Consider the following 17,423-nt stretch of genomic DNA (forward strand, 5'->3'; position numbering starts at 1 on the left):
AGATATGGGAGCAAGCTCCTAATAATCCCCTGCTCATGACAGCATATGTGAACACTGGGCACAATGGTTTATTGCTCTCCTTCCGCATCCTGCCATTAAATACATCGCTTTTTCTTTTCCCCGGCACATGCTGAAGTGACATCCTGACATTCGGCCGACTTGATGAGAGCTAAGCCATCACCATTATTGGCATAACAATTGGAACACCCAATGTCAATGTTTTCCCAGCTTTACTTGTTGAATAAGCCTACTGCTCAATTGAATAATATTATAGCTGTCAGACACCTTTCGTCAAGGTATTTTGTTATCCTGGTCCTGAAATAAGCTGAAAAATACCTATAAATATACACAAGCCCTGTCAAAAATGTGTGTATATATAATGCGAATATTAAAAATTGACAGCAGACAAAAGATATCCCACACTCAAATATTGATTTACATTTATGTTGTTTTTTTTGTTTCTAAGAGAATGGGACAGTTTTATTGCAAAGAAGTTTTTACACCAAACTATCAACCAAACAATGATGTTTTATTTTGTTTACACATGAGCAGATACGTCCTCCCTTTTTTCGGGTTGAGTCCTGATTGTCCTGTGGGATCCAGGAAATGTGGTCTATAAGCAAACAGAAATTATCGTTTAACGTCAAAGGAGATGAACGTAGTTATGGGATGTCTGTTTGATAAATGGAAAGCTAAGTAAGAGTTATGGGAGGATATAGCCTAAAGGAATTTGTATTTCAAGCTTTAAATATTATTTAAGCAATAAGAAACTTTGTTTACCCTTTTTATATTCATGCTATTGAATTAAGATATTTCAGTTGTATAAATTTACCTGTTGACACCGTCAAAATGCAAAGATTGTTTCTATCGCTTCCTTTGTGACTTTCATCCCGTCAAAAACAGTGAACCCTCGAAATCAACAAATAATAGTTTAAAGCCAAAACACACACATGCCATGTAGAATATATTCCGACCCCTGAGGGTGCCCGACTCCCCATGGGACTAGACAAAGTTTCGTAATTTTTTGTATGCAAATTACCGCGCATGGGGCCCAGGCAGTGGCAAATTGACCAAAACATGTCAACTGTGTCAACAAGAATTATAGCAATTTCGCTCCATGAAAGTCGATTGCAATAATTTGACCTGGCAAAGGTCACCATACAAATTTCTTGGAAAAAAAGTCTGAAGAGTTCTTTTACTTGCGAATTTATTTTTGGTTACTGCTTTCCAATAGCCAATAATGATTAGGATAAACCTAGGTACCTGACATTTCTGCAGTGTTTTCAATAATGGGTTATTGAATTTGTGTTTTTACTAGTGGCATACAAACTTGTGCAGCAAATTTACCTTTTATGACATTTTCTAGTTTAATTATATTTACTTGCCATTTTGGTACTAAAATGTGATGTTCTTTCAAGCGCTTCAAAAATAATCAATGTTCGTTTGTTAAATTTTTGGTAATTGGCTAAAATTGCATGACTGGCAAGAGAATTAATTTAATTGGCAACAGTTGGGACAAGGTCGCCGCCAATCTAACGGGGTCAGTGGATATGGACGAACGTTAACTGGGGCTAAGGAATCGATTGCAATCACAGCTATAAAGCGAATTGCTTTGAACCCGAATCGCACAGGCTGCAAGAATGCCTTCGGTTCACAAGGGGCTAAATGGGGTTGTGGGTGGGTTAGAGGGGTTGCGATGGGGTCAAGTGTAATGGACATGAACATGTGATGCGCGGACTGTTGACCAAGCCATAGAGAAATGGAGCAATTGTCTCCTAGGTTGGGTCACTGAGTCAGCAAAGGAAATGGACGCTTCCCGTGGCTTGTGTTCCTTTGTCTCCGATTCATATTGTGGTCTAAGCTTAAAAAGGTTGCCATTTTAATTAAATATCATCCGAGTAATATTAATAATATTAATGGAATCGCATTGAATTCCATTCACTTGTGTTTGCTTAGTTCAATTGAAAACAAATCGTGGGAGTCCATTCATTCGACGTGAATGATAGAGAATTTATAATAGAAGGCTCTTCAAATTAATTACATTAGGATAGGTTTAAATGGAAACATAAACATTGGTTTTTCATTGTATGTATTTAACTATAAAGTTTAATTATGAAAGTCTGAAAACATTTAAAAATTAATTATTGCTTATAGTACGTCTTAAAACTCGTTTAGTATACTAAACATAACAATTAATTTTGTGTAAAACAACAACACTTAAACCATTGTACTCGCTTTAATTTAAAATTATATATATAAACATAATTGTTTCATAACTTTTTTTAATCTAAAAAATTTGTTTTATCACCCTGTTGTGAAATGTTAAATATCTTTTTTAGAAAATGTGAATGTTCCAGAGCCAAATTCTATACTGGCCCATATTTAGGCACCTTGAAATTAAATTTGTGCCACTAATCTCTTTTAGGCCAATGAAAATTCTTCAATTAAGCAAACTCGATGCCACATAATTGAAAAGGAATGCCAATTATGGCTGGTTTGGCTTAAATTCCTAAGCTACCCCAGGGGGAGCGAATTCTTGGGGTGACTATTTTTAGCGAGCTGAAATGTATGCTACAGTTTCCTTCAGTGGCACGAGGCCGAGTCGAACTCAAACTCGAATCAAATTATGATTAAGTCCTTACGGACGCCTGTCAGGGGAATGCGTGCGTGAATGTCCCTTCGCAATGGGCCTGTGGTGAGTGTGGCAGTGTGGGTGCGTATCTATGTGCGTGACATTGATTGGCATTGAGCCTGCGAGGTGGGTGGTGGGGTGTGGGTGGTACTTTGGTGGCATAGGCAAATGCGAAATTCGAAACATGGCCAAAACACTCTCGACCATCAACGACAATTGAGTTAAGCGCATGTGGATGCCGTTTAAGCCAACGTCCAACCGCCAACGCCGACCAACTAATCCCATTGTCGGTATTAAAAATTATAAACACGCGCCGCATTATAATGCAATTCGCTTTTGTTCGTCAAGCACCTGACTGCCTTTGCCATCCTGTCGACTTCTTCGTTGGCCACACTTCTTTCCTTTTAGCCACCTCCGACAACTGTTTACAATTGCGCACAAGTCGTCAATGGGCCGTGTCCTTGTCCTTGGGCGAACTCAAAAGGAATCTTGGGGGGGCCAGGACCCAACAGGAACTGCTTTCACTTTTTCCTAGATTTTCCCAAGATTGTGCATTCAAATAAACATAATTACGCTTTGCTAGTGGCCGCACGCAAATAAGCAACTTAAGTCGAAGTTTCATGTTTACCTCAACAAGATTTAAATTCTGGGTACAGAAAAGTCTTTGGAAATTCAAGACATTTTATAATACAAGGCAGTAAACATAAAAAATGTAAATAATATTATTTGGGCACCGTTTTCTCGTCTGCTTGGCCCAGAAACCTAAAATCCAATTTTAGCTCAGCATTAAAGTATAATTAAAAAGATTTACCTTCATTCATTTAAACCTGACATCCAAAAATAGGCTTTAAATGAGTAAAATTTACATGGTTTTTTGTATAAACTTTTTTATTTTTGATGATCCCATAGTAATGAAATGAAATGAATGTTACAGGTTGCTGTTACAACCTGTTGCCTATAAACAGTTGTCGAATTTTGCTATATTTTTATGAAGATGATTGTGCTTGCTTGGCTTCTTCAGCCTCTATTTCCTTCTCGAGGGCATCCAAAGCCTGGTCTGCTGCATCCTCCTCGGGATCGTTCTCCTCATCCTCCTCCTCATTAGCCTCTTCAGATTGACCCTCAGATTCATCGTCTTCCTCACTGTATTCCTCGGCATCGAGCCGGTCCTGCTCTTCGTCATCGAGCTGATCCTCTGAGAGATCCGCTTCAGCATCATGATCCTCGCCAGATTCCTCGTCACTTAGCTCATGGGAAATCTCGTGGGAGGCCTCTTGTGACTCCTCTTCGCTGCTCTGTGATCCCTCGACGATCTCTCCCTTGGCGTTGGGAACCATGCGATAGTATCCATTGTAGTAGTAGTAGTAGGGATATCCGTAGTAATAACCTCCGTTATTATAGGCTCCATAATTATAACCTCCATTGTAAATAGTTTGGGCTGGTTGCGGAGATGGACTAATAGATGCCTCATTGGCATTGGCATTAGCATTTGCTACTCCCGCAACAATCACCGTGTCGTTCCCAAAGCTAAACGTCGAATTCGTAGTACTAGCCTGTGCCAGGAGCGCCTGCAGCAATGAAGACAAATTCAGCTGAGGAGCTGCACTGCTGTAGGCCAGGATTCCGGCAAAGATTACTACGGCAAAGGCTATGGAGCGCATGATTTACCAAAACTAGGCTGACTGATTGCAATTGAAACTATGATTTTCAACTCGCGTGCCATTGTTTTTATATCTTTGATAACTGGTACAAATCGATCGATGACTTGTGACATGATTACATTGTACTAACAATCATCAAGGTCCATGGTCTGCTATGTTTTTCAAGTTTTTTGGTGTATTAACATGTTTTCTTTGGTGAACCCCAAAAATTAGACCAAACACATGTTTAAATATTAAGTTAATTCAAGGAATCGGAACAAAGCACTCTACAAATATATTTGTAGAGTGACACTGAACTCTATTTTTTGAACTTTGTTTGGACTTATCTGATGACTTAAGAATTTCAAAATTTTAACTGAAGAGATGTCATCCCTATTACTACATTTTTTTTTAATCCATAAGTATTTGAGGTGTTTTTAAAAAGCTTTTTAACTTTATTATTTGCTAATAGACTCTTCATGGTTTTTTTAACTTGAAGTTGACCCTTTGACTTTAAAGTCATGGCTTCTTTAATGTTTTTTATTAGGTAGGGCTTTAAATTTCGTCTTAGTCAAGTTCCACTGTATTCTTATAAGGTCTCTTAGTTCCCTCAGCCAAATGTTTACGCACAACTTTGCCTCATTTTTTGAGCCACAAACCAAGGCAACAGCTGTCGCCGGGTAAACATAAAATGAGCCATATAAATTGTCACCCATGCCAGCTTTTATTTTTCTGCCAATCAGTAATTTGCTATAAAAGCGTATTTTAGGAGTGGACTTAAACTTAGTTAAAAACTAAATTAGACAATATAATGCGTGCCTTTTTGCTGCTTGTCCTCTTTGGATTTGTGCTTTTGGCCACAGTATCCGCCAATCCCCTCGATATCGATGAGTTGGAGGACCCCGAGGAGGAGAAAAGGATTGCGGATGAGAAGAACAACGTTGCAGACGAGAATGGGGAGGATGATGTAAAGGATGATGAGGAAGACGACGAGGATACACAGGATGGACTAGATGACTCCGATTCCCAGGATGATTCTCAGGATGATGATGATGAAGAAATCGACCAGAGCCACCAAAAAAACGAAGATGAACAATAGATTCAATGGGAGTTGACGGATTCTATTCATTTATTGTTTTAATTACCACGTTTTTACCGCTTGTTAGACTTTCAAGCAACTGTTCACACAAAGAAAACATCTATATCGGCGATACCCTAAAATGCATATGTTTTTATATTTTCTTAGCAAATGTATAAAATTTTGGGAATGCCCGTGATCATAATTGGAGTTTTTTTTATTTATTTATTTTACCTCGGTCTTAAATATTTTTTTACCTAAGATTTTTTACTTAATTTCGTCCAAAATAACCAATGAACATGGTAGTAACTATTGGGTACTAAATAAAGTTTTGAAATATTAAGTTAATATTGAATGTATTAAAATGTTTACTAATTTACTATTTAACAGAAAATATTAAATGTTGAAGTAACTAATTTATTTTTTGCTCTTAGGGTATTTTTTTTAGAACATTTCCTGATGTATCTATCAAATATTTGCTTATTGTAGTATAAATATTGGTTTGGTGGGTAAAGTGCAGCCATTGCGCAGTTCGAAATAGAAAATTTTAAAGCAAACAAGATTAGCATATAAAAGCTAGTGCATTGAGAAAAATTGTGTACAGAAGATATAACATAACTTCATAGAGATGCACTATTTGATGGTACTAGTCCTGATTGCACTTTTGGCCATGGCCTTCGTGAATGCAAGCCCAGTTCCGGATCCGAACGGAGAAGTGCTCGTCATCGTCAACCAAAAAGTCCCAGAAGATTGTCTCACTTCAACTACGGCTTGGTAAACCCTTAATAAATTGTATCCAACAAAGGGTTTTTGCAAAATTGTATAATAAATCAATTTAATGACGGTTAACGGGTAAATAAATATTTACTGAACTTTGTAACAGAAATAAAACAAATATAGGTAGTACCTGCAATTTATTTGTTCCGATTTTTAGTCAACCAAGTCATAGTCAACCAAAACCTCCCAGATTGGACTGCAACTGGAACAACATTGGCAGGCTAATATATCAATATAACAAAAATTGTGCGTCATGAAGTGAAATTTTTGTAAACTCCAATAACAACTTGAATAATAAAAACCCATTTTACCAAAAAAAAAAATATTGCCTCGTCTGTTGACGCTGATCAAGAACAAAAATAAACTAAACAAAAGGCGAGCTCTAGGAATCACTTTTGATTTGATTCTGGCTTCGATATTATCTCCAATAGATTTCAAATTGTCATTTATTTTCCATTCACAGGAGTTTGTAAGTTTTTGCAGAAATATTTTTTTTAGCCTAGTTGTAGTGCAATTTATGTCGTCCTTCAGTTTCATTTAGTTAGTGATATAAAAGAATTTATATTAAAAACGCACATTTTTTAAAATTTGTTATTGTTAATTGAATAACAAGAAAGGATGGTGAATCATAACGAGCTAGCAGTGTTAAAAAAATAAAGATTCCAAATTCTCAGAATTATCAATGGACCAAATGCGTCATAGAACAATAACACGATAAGCAATTGTTCAAATATAAAATGCGTATACGACGATTTAAATAATAACAAACGTTTCTCCAAAAATTGTACAGACTTTTGGTATAAAAGCCGAATGATCAGGTGAAATTTATAAACAGTTTGGAACTTCTTCGAGCCTAAACACCAAAAATGCGTTTCTTAATCGTCGTTGCTCTTTTGGCCTTCGTGGCTGTTGGGCTCGCAAATGCCCGTCCTGCTGAGGATGAGCAGGAGTCCTCTATTCAGGAGAACTCTGGTGAGGATTCTTCCAACAACAGTAGTGAAGAAAACACAAATGCTTCTGAAGAAGGATCTGCAAATGAAGAAAGCCAGGACTCTGGAAATTCTGGTAATGGACAAGGTCAGGATTCTGAAAACGAGGAAAACCAGGGTGGTGAATCTGATGGACAGAGTGGAGATACTGACAATCTGGAAAACCAGGCTGGTGAATCTAATGGACAGAGTCAGGATTCTGAAAATGAGGGAAACCAAGCTGCTGGATCTGATGGACAGAGTCAGGATTCTGAAAATGAGGAAAACCAAGCTGCTGGATCTGATGGACAGAGTGGAGATTCTGACAATCTGGAAAACCAGGCTGGTGAATCTAATGGACAGAGTCAGGATTCTGAAAATGAGGAAAACCAAGCTGCTGGATCTGATGGACAGAGTCAGGATTCAGAAAATGAGGTAAACAATGCTGGTGAATCTGATAGACAGAGTCAGGATTCTGAAAATGAGGTAAACAATGCTGGTGAATCTGATGGACAGAGTCAGGATTCTGAAAATGAGGAAAACCAAGCTGCTGGAACTGATGGGCAGAGTCAGGATTCTGAAAATGAGGGAAACCAGGCTGGTGAATCGGAAGGACAGAGTCAGGACTCTGACAATGGAGAAGTAACCAATAATGATGACAATAAGGAGAGCAATGGAGATGAGGCCAATTCCGAATCGAGCGGAGATAATAACAACGAGTCTGGAGCCAACAACGAGTCCGAAGTTAACAACGAGTCTGGAGACAAAAACGAGTCTGGTGATAACAACGAGTCTGGAGACAACAGCGAGTCTGGCAACAACAACGAGTCTGGAGACAACAACGACTCTGGAGACAACAACGAGTCCGGAGTTAACAACGAGTCTGGAGACAACAACGAGTCTGGAAACAACAACGAGTCTGGATGCAACAACGAGTCTGGCGATAAAACCGATTCGGAGCATAACAACGAGGGCGATCAGGAGGAGAATGCCCCACCTAAGAAGTCGATTCGTCCATTTAGGCCCAGGTTCGGAAGGCATGGTCCACTTATAATCCTCGCCAGGCCCCTTTTCGTTAACCAAGCTTAAGCTTATTTGTTATGAATTTGTTGAAAATAAAATGATTATTGATTAAAACCTTGTCAAACTTTTTTAATTATAAAAAACTGTGTTCTTATACACTTAACCATAATTAGGTGCCCAGTGCAAAAAATAAATATTATTCATAAAAATTGTACAGATAACAATGTTTGTTTTTCTATTAAAAGAAACGCCTTAAAGTATGTTGCACATTATAAGCTCCAACTAATGCCGAGGGGCTTGTCTAGTGTTTTCTAATTCTTAATATTTCTTCATGATTTTTTTTTAATAGCAAATTAATAGTATTTGAAATAAAATTAATATGTTATTTTATATTTATAAAATTATTATTCGTTCAAAAATGCTTAACTAACTTTTATGGCAGTTTTTGTAACATTATCTATGAAAAGCGGCTAGGAGTAAGCAAGCTGCTCATTATATATTTCATTTGCACCTATATATAAAATACTTTACTGCCCGTTTAGTTACATCGTCAGTTGACGGAAGTGTTTACAGATTAAACTGCAGTGTTTATTTCGGAATAAAAGATTACACAGCTTGGCAGGTAAAACTTCTCTAAATAAGTGTAAGATGTTTCGTTTTGTATATAAAAAGATAATTTTATAGCAGATCGATGTAGTTACTACACAGTTTCAAGAGGATTAAGATGCGCGTTTCGCTAATGTTTGCCCTGGTGGCTTTTCTGGCCATTTCGGTTGTGACAGCATTTCCATCGGCAAACAGTAATAGTGGTCAAGGTAGCTCTAATAATCAATCAACTACTCGTCCATTCCGATGGCCAAAATGGGGAGGAATCGGTCCTGTAATTTTGAATACACCACGCACTCAATTGGAATGACCTGGTTAAATCCTATGGAAAGACATATCGCTGTGAACCACAAATAAAGTTTATTAATAGTCTAAAAAAAAGTCCCAAAAATACTTGCCTGTAAAACTTTCCACTGAGACAATTGTTCAAATACTAAAAGCGTAAATAAAAATTTCTTGTTAAATCAACGAATCGGCCAAAATTAGCAAGACTTTTCCTATAAATAGCGAAATGATTTGTGTGATTGGAAAGTAGTTTTCGTAGAAACTTCTAAGTCTCAAGTTTAAAATGCGTTCCCTGATTGTCTTCGCTCTGTTGGCCTTCTTGGCTGTTGCCTTTGTGGCTGCCCGTCCTGCTGGGGATGAGGAATCCTACTCTTTAGCTGTGGTGGATATTCCTGCTTTGGATTCGACCAGCAATGTCGAGGGATCTACCGATCAAGAGAGCACCACTTCCGAAGCTTCTGCCGTTGAGAATGAGTCTACCACTGGTGCCTCGGCCGAAAAGCACATTCGTCCCTTCTGGCCCAGGTTCGGAGGTCACGGCCCAGTTGTGATCAGGCATCATCCTGGTTTTGAAACCATCCTACCAGTTTTATAGTCTTCTTTTTTCCTAAACAAAGGATTTTAAATCTTTAAACTTAAGCAACACTTTTTCAAAACTTCCTATCAACCGGTTCTATTCTTCTTTACCTTCTCTAAGTAAATAAAAGACAATTTCGATAATAAAAAACTTTTAAAACAGTTGTTTCCAATGCCGCAGCACTCAGTATTGTTCGGAACGTTGAAGAAATGCGTGCCTTGTGTGTTCTAAGTCTGATCGCTTGTTTGGGTATAGCATTGATATCTACAAAGCCATTAAATGAAACAGGCAACCCAAAGGAATCGGAGATAAATAAAACCAAAATAGATAAAATGATCAAAAACTTGCAGCTGCTTGAAAAATTAGCCAATGAAACATTGTATTTACCAAATTCAAATAGACAGGATCCAACGGCGGAGGAAACCAAAGAACCAACTGAAGATGATACAGAAGATCCAACTGGGGAGGAAACTGAAGAACCAACTGGGGAGGAGGCGAAAGAACCAATTATTATACAAGGAGAAGATGGAGAGTTCTATATTGTAGAGGAAGAAAAAGAGGAAGAAAAAGAAGATACCGATTTTGCTACTATGGATAAACCGACTGAAGCTCCAACTGGGAATTTCCTCAAATACCCCGAACACGAACCCGATTTTAAGCCCTATCCAAGGTTTGCCATCCTCAGAAATAGTTATGTGCATCGCATGAACTTAGATTTTTAGTGTACCCTCGGATTTCATCACAAAATAAATGATATTGACGTGTTCCTAAGCACAATGTCAGTTTATTTTGCTAGATGGGGAAATTCCATCGGCAATAAAGTGTGCACAGCTGAAACGTCTATAACAAAACTCCAAAGAGTTTGAGTTGGGCTACTTGAGTACGAGTTTATTTTCCTATAGCTATATCTATAAACAGTGTGCTCCCGACCACGAATTTAGATAGTTTTGTTTTTGATCTTTAAAAATGCGTCTCTTCTTCGGATTGTTATCCATTTTTGGTCTTACGTTGATGTTTGCGTTTATCACTAGAGCTGAATCATCTGGAAAGTCCCGGAATCGAGAAGATCGTTTTGATCTGGAGAACGAGAGTATTGAAAGTAGGGAGATCGACGAACTTATGGCGTCATGTGAAAGAGCAGACAGTGCGGAAAACTATAGCTGCCGGCAGAGGAAAACGGAGTACCCGAAGCGAAAGACTTTTTACTTTGCACTTTGAGAATGATGTTAGTGGTTATAGTGGAACACTACTAAATAAAACTGTATTTTATACAATAAATGGACCTTAAAGTTTTTTAACTTAAAAAAAAATAGTTCCGTTTGTTTTTGATTTTTGATGATTTCTGGCTTAAATTGGTTGGTTATAAAGGAGCTAAAGCTGGGAAATGGTACCTAGACCTTTTGTTCTCCAATTTGGGATAAGACCCTTGAAAAATGTTATATGTAGTCTGGTGTTATACAAAAAATATTTATATATCTCTAATATATATTCCAAACTTTAGATTATTCTGAAGAAAACAAGCTATTAAAATTATTATATTAATTTACAAAAACGGAAAGGTTTTTAGTATTTTTTAAAATATGTAAATTACATCATTTTTCGGGAGAATTTTCCTTTATGTATGTGTTTTTTGGGTCCCTTTGTTAATGTAATTCTAAGCTAATATATTTGTACTTAAATCCTTTTTATAAATATTTATTTCCAGTGAATTGAACTCATCGTCAAGATGGTTATGGTTAGTTCAGCGGTCCTGGGAGCCGCAGCCGGCACCGGACTGGCTCTGATCCTGGCCGTGACAATCGTGATGTACCGCTACTACCTTCTGCGCAAGCGAGGAAAGGAGTGGGACGAACTGGACCGATGGGAGGAGACCCGCATAATGCGAAAGCTGCAGATGAAGGTAGGTGGCTGACGTTAATGTCATTGCGGCCAAAACGCAGAAGGACACCCCGCGGAGTTGTAGACGCAAAGCTGACACTACCAGGCCTAAATGCAATGGAGCAAGAAGTTTGCGAATCGCGTGGGAGGACAGGCCGATGTAAATGACATAGGTCAGATGGATTAAATGCACTTTATGGGGGCGTTTCTTTTTTTAAATGAGCTGAAAGTATTTGCAGGGGTTAAAAAATGTAAGTAGAATACATTCTACATTGGGTGGCGCCACTTTTTTAAGAATATATAGCGGTTGTCTTTGAAACTGCAATACTCTACACAGTAACATTTTACATTTGTGTAAAATACTGGGTTCTCTGAATGTAAGATACCGAAATCTCTTAGGTTGGAATTGGGTTGAATTTCTTCGTATATTTGTTCTTAAAAATAGTTTGACTATTGAAAGCAACCTGAACTAAGAAGATGGTAAATGCAAATGAACGTACTCCACATTTTTGTTACCCTTAAAACCTCCTTAAAATTATAAAAAATTGAAATTTATTGATTTAGGATTGATAAGAAGAATTCCTCATATTATGTTAAAAAATTTATATCTTTCAATAACGTTTTTGATTATTGTAGCAGATGTTAAAATAATTCACTGTTAGTAATTTAATTTATTTTACATTAAATTTTAAATATTCTTTGCCAGAGGCAGCAACTTCCTATGATTGGGTTTTTGAGTTTTTGTTAAATTTCGTATAGTCTCTTCTACATATCTAATAGATACTATCTATTAATCAAAGTCCAGACAACTGCGTCTGGCAGCCATTTTGTTTCCGTGGGAAATCGAAGGGATCGCAGACAACCACAAAAGATACAAATGTATCTGCGAGCGGCTGCAATCGAATGAATACCACCGCGATGTCTCTAAGGCCGTATCAAAATCTGTTTCATTATGCATTTGATATACCCCTCAGTCATCCGCCGGATCTCGAGGGTTGTTCCGATTCGGAACCTTACCTTGTTTCCATGGATACGGATGGTGACCTAACCCAACGCGTGCTGGCGGAAGGGGAGGATCGGTGAAGCGTTTTATGATTGCAAATGCTGTTTTTATTAACTAACTGGCTTTGCTCGTTGACAGCGGGGGTAAGTGGTGGACTTAAGGGTGCTAAGCGTTTCTGGTTTCGTTTTGTTTGCTATTTATTATATAATTTGATTAGACGTTAAGTGTTTAAGTGTTTCTTTTTTGGTTTGTTGGGGTGGCTCTGTCACCGTTCTCCAATCCAGATCTTCGCCGTTTGGATTTACAATACACACCCAACACAGGCCCTTCGAAATAGCCACAACATTGACCACAATAAATAGGACCTGATTAATAGCATTGTCCAACGGCCTTGACCACAGCTAAAAAAGAAACCTATAAACCTCCATCTAAACGGCGGGCCTTGTCTTTCTTTTTTAAGAGTGAGCAGAATGGAATTTCGCCTTACCTGCATTTTTTTTTCCTTTACAAGGATCGCTCTTTTGGGACAAAGAAAAAAGAACTAAACTGCAGATCACTACAAGTGCGGATCGTGTTTGGGTCCTTTGTGTAGTATCCTTTGTCCAGCCACTGACTTTTCATTCATGAAAATAATACTCGAAAATAGAATGAAAAAGTTTCCTTTGTTTTGGTTGGTATTTTTGGACATTTGGCGGTGCGATACTTTGATATTTGTTTTCTATAGTTAAAAAACAGTTAAGAATAACTATCAAAAATATACTTTATCTGGCCTATAGTTGTCAAATATATTATTCTAATTTAATATTTAAAAATAATAACATTATAAGCTATTTTTTCTTCATTTTGCATTTTAAAACTCTAGTAGTTGTTTAAGTTCTAAAAAAAATGGAATACAAAATAATCGTAACGTATTTCTGGTTTCAAGACTTGTTTATTCGCTTTTAATTTCGAACAGCATTTCTCACAGTCCTAGAATAATATCTATGGAAATCCCATCCTATATCGAATATCCTTAGGCAATTCCTGAGGCCTATTGACTCAGTAACACGCAGAGAAGCCAGACTCAACCTCAAAGCTCATTCGTAAATTATTCAGGGGTAAATAATAATTTATCCGAGAGTACATGCATGAGCCTATATAAAACTGCTTCAGCTATAATGAAGTCATATTTGTTAAATCAACAAATATACAAAACGAGAGAGTGGATAAACAAACCCTTGGCTAAGTAGCAACAATGGCAACTACAACAATCAGTCAAAATGCAAATGTCACAACCAATTAATGTCAATAAATGATTAACCCAATACCCAGTTATAAGGGTTTTGAATACCCTCAATGGTGGTGGTTTAGTAATTTTTTTTTGAAACACCCCTTTAATGGACAAATCCGGTTTGAAGTTTTTACCCGGCTCAGTTAGTTTTGCGTTGTATCCATATCAAAAATGTAAGGGGAAGTACACATTTCGATATGCTTTCATTTGTTCAGCGTTTAGGCGACTTTTGTTCACAATTAAATTGAAATTGTTCGCTTGAATGAAGCCGATGCTATCTTCTGTTATCTTCAAAATTTCCATAAATCCCAATCCGCAACATTTGTTTTCTATATAGGCCAAAGACAAAGTCTAAGTCAATAGCACGATCCAATTCTGGAAAAAAGGAAACCCGACTCAATCGAGCGTAACATAATCGCAGACAAAAAACGGAAGTGGTCAATGGAGAAACTCTCAAGTGGCCCAAAACAATTGGTAAAAGGCGGTCAAAAGGACCTCTCGCACGAGACCAACGCACCGCCCAAATAGATGAAATTCTAGCAAAAATATTAACACAACAGCAGCTGCTCCCGATTTCGATATTGACCAGGAGTCCTGCTCCTTTTATATTCATTGCGTCCTTTTTTTTTTGCACTGCCCGCCAATTAAGCAGAAGCCAAAAACCTTAAAAAGTGGGCGAACATTCGGATCGCCTACGAAGAAGTCGGGTTCACAATCCACAATTAACGTCAGCAATTGTGATCGGTTTTATAGCCACTTAACATACGATCACCAGGACTACGACGACAATGCCGCACCTCCGCACAAAGGCCATGAAAAGGACAATTATAGGTAAATCCTTAAAGTCAGTTAACAAATGATAAAACTGCCGCCATAATTCTGTGTAGTATAGCCCAAAAACAACATTCGGCGACGTTCTGTCTGGCTTAGATGTCCTGACCTGGCCCAGACAACACACACAAACAAAGGCGCAACGTGTGTCGTGTCTGGGATTTGTCAAAGGTCCAAAGGACTGCATCCATGAATGGGATCGTCCTGAATGGATGATCCTCGACCCATTGTTCCCCGTAGTTGCACAAGCCGAAGAATGCATCAATAAAATTACGTTAAGGCGAGGACTCAAAGGAGAGATATTCCTCAATGCGCTGGCGGGTCCATGTGGCAATCGGGAGTTGTAGAAGTAGGGGTACGATCCGAGATTTCGGCAGCGACCACTTGGGCCATAAGTTGCCATGAAATTGGCATTAAACGGCTGGAGGGCTTGCATTTTTCAATGGTTGTAAAATTAATCGATTCGATTGTGGAGGGTCACTGAAGAGGTTTTCTTTTTATGCAATAAATTAATAGCAAGAAATGCCATAAATACCATTAGCTCTTTAGAAGATGGTTCCTTGAATGCATACGTACAGAGATCATTGCTGCAAACTTTAAAATAAATCATGGGATTATAATATCTCTGATAATTATGATAATTTAAATGCAACTGTGTATCCATAAAAAGATTTCTTTAAATATTTATAAACAAATTATTAAAACAATTTTAAATGCCTGAATGCAGTAGTCCTATAGCCAAATCCAGTCCCATTAATCGATTCGTAGAAACTAACATTTTGTACAAAATATAAAATCCATTGGCAACAAAATATATATACTTAGCTTAAAATTAAAACAAAGATAGTTCTGATATTTTAATTCAAAATGGTTTTACAAATCAAAAAGTAAAAACTGACTTACACTTAAAATTTTTGTTTAAGTAGATTCTGTGTTAAATCTTCGGTGATTAATAATATTGTATCCAAATTTCACACAAGAATACTAAAAATTTGAAATATCTTAAACATTTTTAAAGAAAATAAATTTCAGAATATTTTAAATAATATATGTATTACGTAGAGCAACTACTTATATCTCTTCCATATTATTAGAAATTAGCTAACAAACTTTCCTAACATTTTGTGATCCTTGCTTCAATTTCTAGATAGTTTTAATAACTTAACGAACTAACAAAACTATTATGGCTAGTCAGCTTAATAGTGATCAGTTTTTTTTAACTGATTATATTAATAGTTTCTTAAAGCTTAAATTAAATTTATACCAAAGGGCACAGACTAATTTGATCTTGCTTAGGCTGAACTAATTCAGTTTCGTTTAAAAAGCTTTTACGCACTCTCTTCAACTTTCAATTAAACTCGAGTGATAATACGAAATGGAAAGGAGGATTCGTTCCGCCAGGACACAGACACAGATACAAATCACGCATACAGGCAGCGTGCCAGAGGGTTCGCCATTGTCCTTTCACACAGATACAGTGAAGCCTCATCGCTTACCTGCCATTTGTGCCATTGTGAGTGATCGAACAAGGGCGGAGCGTAAATGGCAACAGTTGCCGCTAAATGGTGACTAAATGGCCGAACAACCCTCGAATTGGCCCTCAGGGGTGGGTAAGTGCAATACCAACCCCTGGAACACAGTCTCGAGGTATATAAGACCCGGGTGAGGGCCCAGCAACCAGACAGTCTCGCACAGCCAGCGATCGTGTTCAGTCAGCTCATCTCGAAGTCAAAAACCTAAAAACCGAAAATGTCACGTTCTTTTCTGATGGATTCCCTGCTCAGCGATAGGCCCAACTTAAGCCAGAAGAAGGAGAAGCTGGGATCGCCAGGAGGAAGTGCCTCATCCGCGGCAGCAGTGGCCGCAGCTGCCATGTTGCCATCGATACCCATGTTGCCCTATCCAGCCAGCTATGTGGGCAGCTATCTTTTCTCCCTGGGAATTCAGCAACAGCAGCAGCAGCAACAACAACAGGCAGCTGCAGCAGCAGCAGCAGCCGCAGCAGCTGCACTGCAGCAACATCCACATGTCAGCTCCAGTCCTGGTTCCCTATATCATCCATATGCCCAGCTCTTCGCCACCAAGAGGAAGTCCAGCGGTTTCGTAAACTACGAGGGATGCTATCCTTCGCCACCGCTCTCAGCCAATCCTAACTCTCAGCAATTGCCTTTGCATAATATCTATGGATCCCCAGTTGTGGGAGGATTACCTATACCCGAACCTGGTAGCTTCTGCACTTCGCCATCAGCTTCCTCATCAGCCTCGCTGGATTTCACCAACAACTTCGATGAGCCCCAGGGAAAGCGGTTCAAGCACGAGTCCTCCTGCTCACCCAACAGCTCACCTTTGAAGGTTCCCTCTTCGGGAGTTCCTGCGGAAATCACTCCACTGATCAACGATTATGCCGACTCCAGCAAAAGGATTCGCACTGCCTTCACCAGCACTCAATTGCTGGAACTCGAGCGGGAGTTCTCACATAATGCCTATCTATCCCGCCTTCGTCGCATCGAAATCGCCAATAGATTGCGTCTCTCCGAGAAGCAGGTGAAGATCTGGTTCCAGAATCGACGTGTCAAGCAGAAGAAGGGCGGCTCCGAAAGTCCCACATTCAATCTGTCCACCAACTCCAATGGAAGTCCCCAGGGTTCTCCAGTATCTCCGACCCAAGTCAAGGTTCACGAGCTCAAAGTGGAAGCGTAGAAACACTTAAGAAAATAATTAATAAATTGTACAGTAAACATAGGTCTGTTGTTAGATATAAGTATGTTTTTAAGTAAATAAATTTTAATCAAAATGAAAATTCTTGTTTTTATGATTTTTTATGGAATTTATGAATTTCAAACCTTCCAATCGAA

The 17,423-nt window shown here is 38.3% G+C and overlaps 10 protein-coding genes across 10 annotated transcripts in view; 9 read left to right on the forward strand and 1 right to left on the reverse strand.

Moving 5' to 3' along the window:
• Sytbeta (Synaptotagmin beta) overlaps positions 1-17,423 on the forward strand; it is a 59,781-nt gene that overhangs the window by 7,429 nt on the left and 34,929 nt on the right. Inside the window, exon 2 of the mRNA XM_036815315.3 lies at positions 11,292-11,486. Within this exon, the coding sequence (XP_036671210.1) occupies positions 11,313-11,486 (174 nt within the window). The 5' untranslated portion in view covers positions 11,292-11,312. The remainder of the gene's footprint in view (positions 1-11,291; positions 11,487-17,423) is intronic.
• EAChm (Enhancer of Acetyltransferase Chameau) lies at positions 3,526-4,333 on the reverse strand. The gene has a single exon (XM_017077584.4). It carries the CDS (start codon positions 4,291-4,293, stop codon positions 3,619-3,621), a length of 675 nt encoding a protein of 224 aa, XP_016933073.3. The 5' UTR covers positions 4,294-4,333; the 3' UTR covers positions 3,526-3,618.
• Positions 5,008-5,555, forward strand: LOC108013372 (prothymosin alpha-B). The gene has a single exon (XM_017079192.4). It carries the CDS (start codon positions 5,084-5,086, stop codon positions 5,369-5,371), a length of 288 nt encoding a protein of 95 aa, XP_016934681.3. The 5' UTR covers positions 5,008-5,083; the 3' UTR covers positions 5,372-5,555.
• LOC108013376 (uncharacterized) lies at positions 5,938-6,267 on the forward strand. Its single transcript, XM_017079196.4, has one exon. The coding sequence runs from the start codon at positions 5,979-5,981 to the stop codon at positions 6,126-6,128; it is 150 nt and encodes a 49-aa protein (XP_016934685.3). The 5' UTR covers positions 5,938-5,978; the 3' UTR covers positions 6,129-6,267.
• On the forward strand, positions 6,942-8,232 carry LOC108012281 (uncharacterized protein DDB_G0290685). The gene is made up of 2 exons (XM_070995728.1): positions 6,942-7,530; positions 7,684-8,232. Exons 1-2 carry the CDS (start codon positions 6,994-6,996, stop codon positions 8,182-8,184), a joined length of 1,038 nt encoding a protein of 345 aa, XP_070851829.1. The 5' UTR covers positions 6,942-6,993; the 3' UTR covers positions 8,185-8,232.
• LOC108013374 (uncharacterized) lies at positions 8,803-9,196 on the forward strand. Its single transcript, XM_017079194.4, has one exon. The coding sequence runs from the start codon at positions 8,843-8,845 to the stop codon at positions 9,032-9,034; it is 192 nt and encodes a 63-aa protein (XP_016934683.3). The 5' UTR covers positions 8,803-8,842; the 3' UTR covers positions 9,035-9,196.
• On the forward strand, positions 9,244-9,758 carry LOC108013371 (uncharacterized). Its single transcript, XM_017079191.4, has one exon. It carries the CDS (start codon positions 9,293-9,295, stop codon positions 9,602-9,604), a length of 312 nt encoding a protein of 103 aa, XP_016934680.3. The 5' UTR covers positions 9,244-9,292; the 3' UTR covers positions 9,605-9,758.
• LOC108013370 (uncharacterized) lies at positions 9,796-10,437 on the forward strand. Its single transcript, XM_017079190.4, has one exon. It carries the CDS (start codon positions 9,796-9,798, stop codon positions 10,306-10,308), a length of 513 nt encoding a protein of 170 aa, XP_016934679.3. The 3' UTR covers positions 10,309-10,437.
• On the forward strand, positions 10,553-10,865 carry LOC108013373 (uncharacterized). Its single transcript, XM_017079193.4, has one exon. The coding sequence runs from the start codon at positions 10,553-10,555 to the stop codon at positions 10,802-10,804; it is 252 nt and encodes an 83-aa protein (XP_016934682.2). The 3' UTR covers positions 10,805-10,865.
• On the forward strand, positions 15,893-17,273 carry ind (intermediate neuroblasts defective). Its single transcript, XM_017079186.4, has one exon. The coding sequence runs from the start codon at positions 16,318-16,320 to the stop codon at positions 17,266-17,268; it is 951 nt and encodes a 316-aa protein (XP_016934675.3). The 5' UTR covers positions 15,893-16,317; the 3' UTR covers positions 17,269-17,273.

This window comes from Drosophila suzukii, chromosome 3 (assembly GCF_043229965.1).
Source record: "Drosophila suzukii chromosome 3, CBGP_Dsuzu_IsoJpt1.0, whole genome shotgun sequence".
Classification (NCBI taxonomy): domain Eukaryota; kingdom Metazoa; phylum Arthropoda; class Insecta; order Diptera; family Drosophilidae; genus Drosophila; species Drosophila suzukii.

Excerpts from the sequence above, each read along its gene's own strand:
- LOC108012281 (XM_070995728.1), top strand. The coding sequence starts at position 6,994 with ATGCGTTTCTTAATCGTCGTTGCTCTTTTGGCCTTCGTGGCTGTTGGG. Across the intron at positions 7,531-7,683 it reads GTCAGGATTCAGAAAATGAG|GGAAACCAGGCTGGTGAATC; the intron begins GTAAACAATGCT and ends TCTGAAAATGAG.
- EAChm (XM_017077584.4), bottom strand. The coding sequence starts at position 4,293 with ATGCGCTCCATAGCCTTTGCCGTAGTAATCTTTGCCGGAATCCTGGCC.
- LOC108013370 (XM_017079190.4), top strand. The coding sequence starts at position 9,796 with ATGCGTGCCTTGTGTGTTCTAAGTCTGATCGCTTGTTTGGGTATAGCA.
- LOC108013374 (XM_017079194.4), top strand. The coding sequence starts at position 8,843 with ATGCGCGTTTCGCTAATGTTTGCCCTGGTGGCTTTTCTGGCCATTTCG.
- LOC108013376 (XM_017079196.4), top strand. The coding sequence starts at position 5,979 with ATGCACTATTTGATGGTACTAGTCCTGATTGCACTTTTGGCCATGGCC.
- ind (XM_017079186.4), top strand. The coding sequence starts at position 16,318 with ATGTCACGTTCTTTTCTGATGGATTCCCTGCTCAGCGATAGGCCCAAC.
- LOC108013373 (XM_017079193.4), top strand. The coding sequence starts at position 10,553 with ATGCGTCTCTTCTTCGGATTGTTATCCATTTTTGGTCTTACGTTGATG.
- LOC108013372 (XM_017079192.4), top strand. The coding sequence starts at position 5,084 with ATGCGTGCCTTTTTGCTGCTTGTCCTCTTTGGATTTGTGCTTTTGGCC.
- LOC108013371 (XM_017079191.4), top strand. The coding sequence starts at position 9,293 with ATGCGTTCCCTGATTGTCTTCGCTCTGTTGGCCTTCTTGGCTGTTGCC.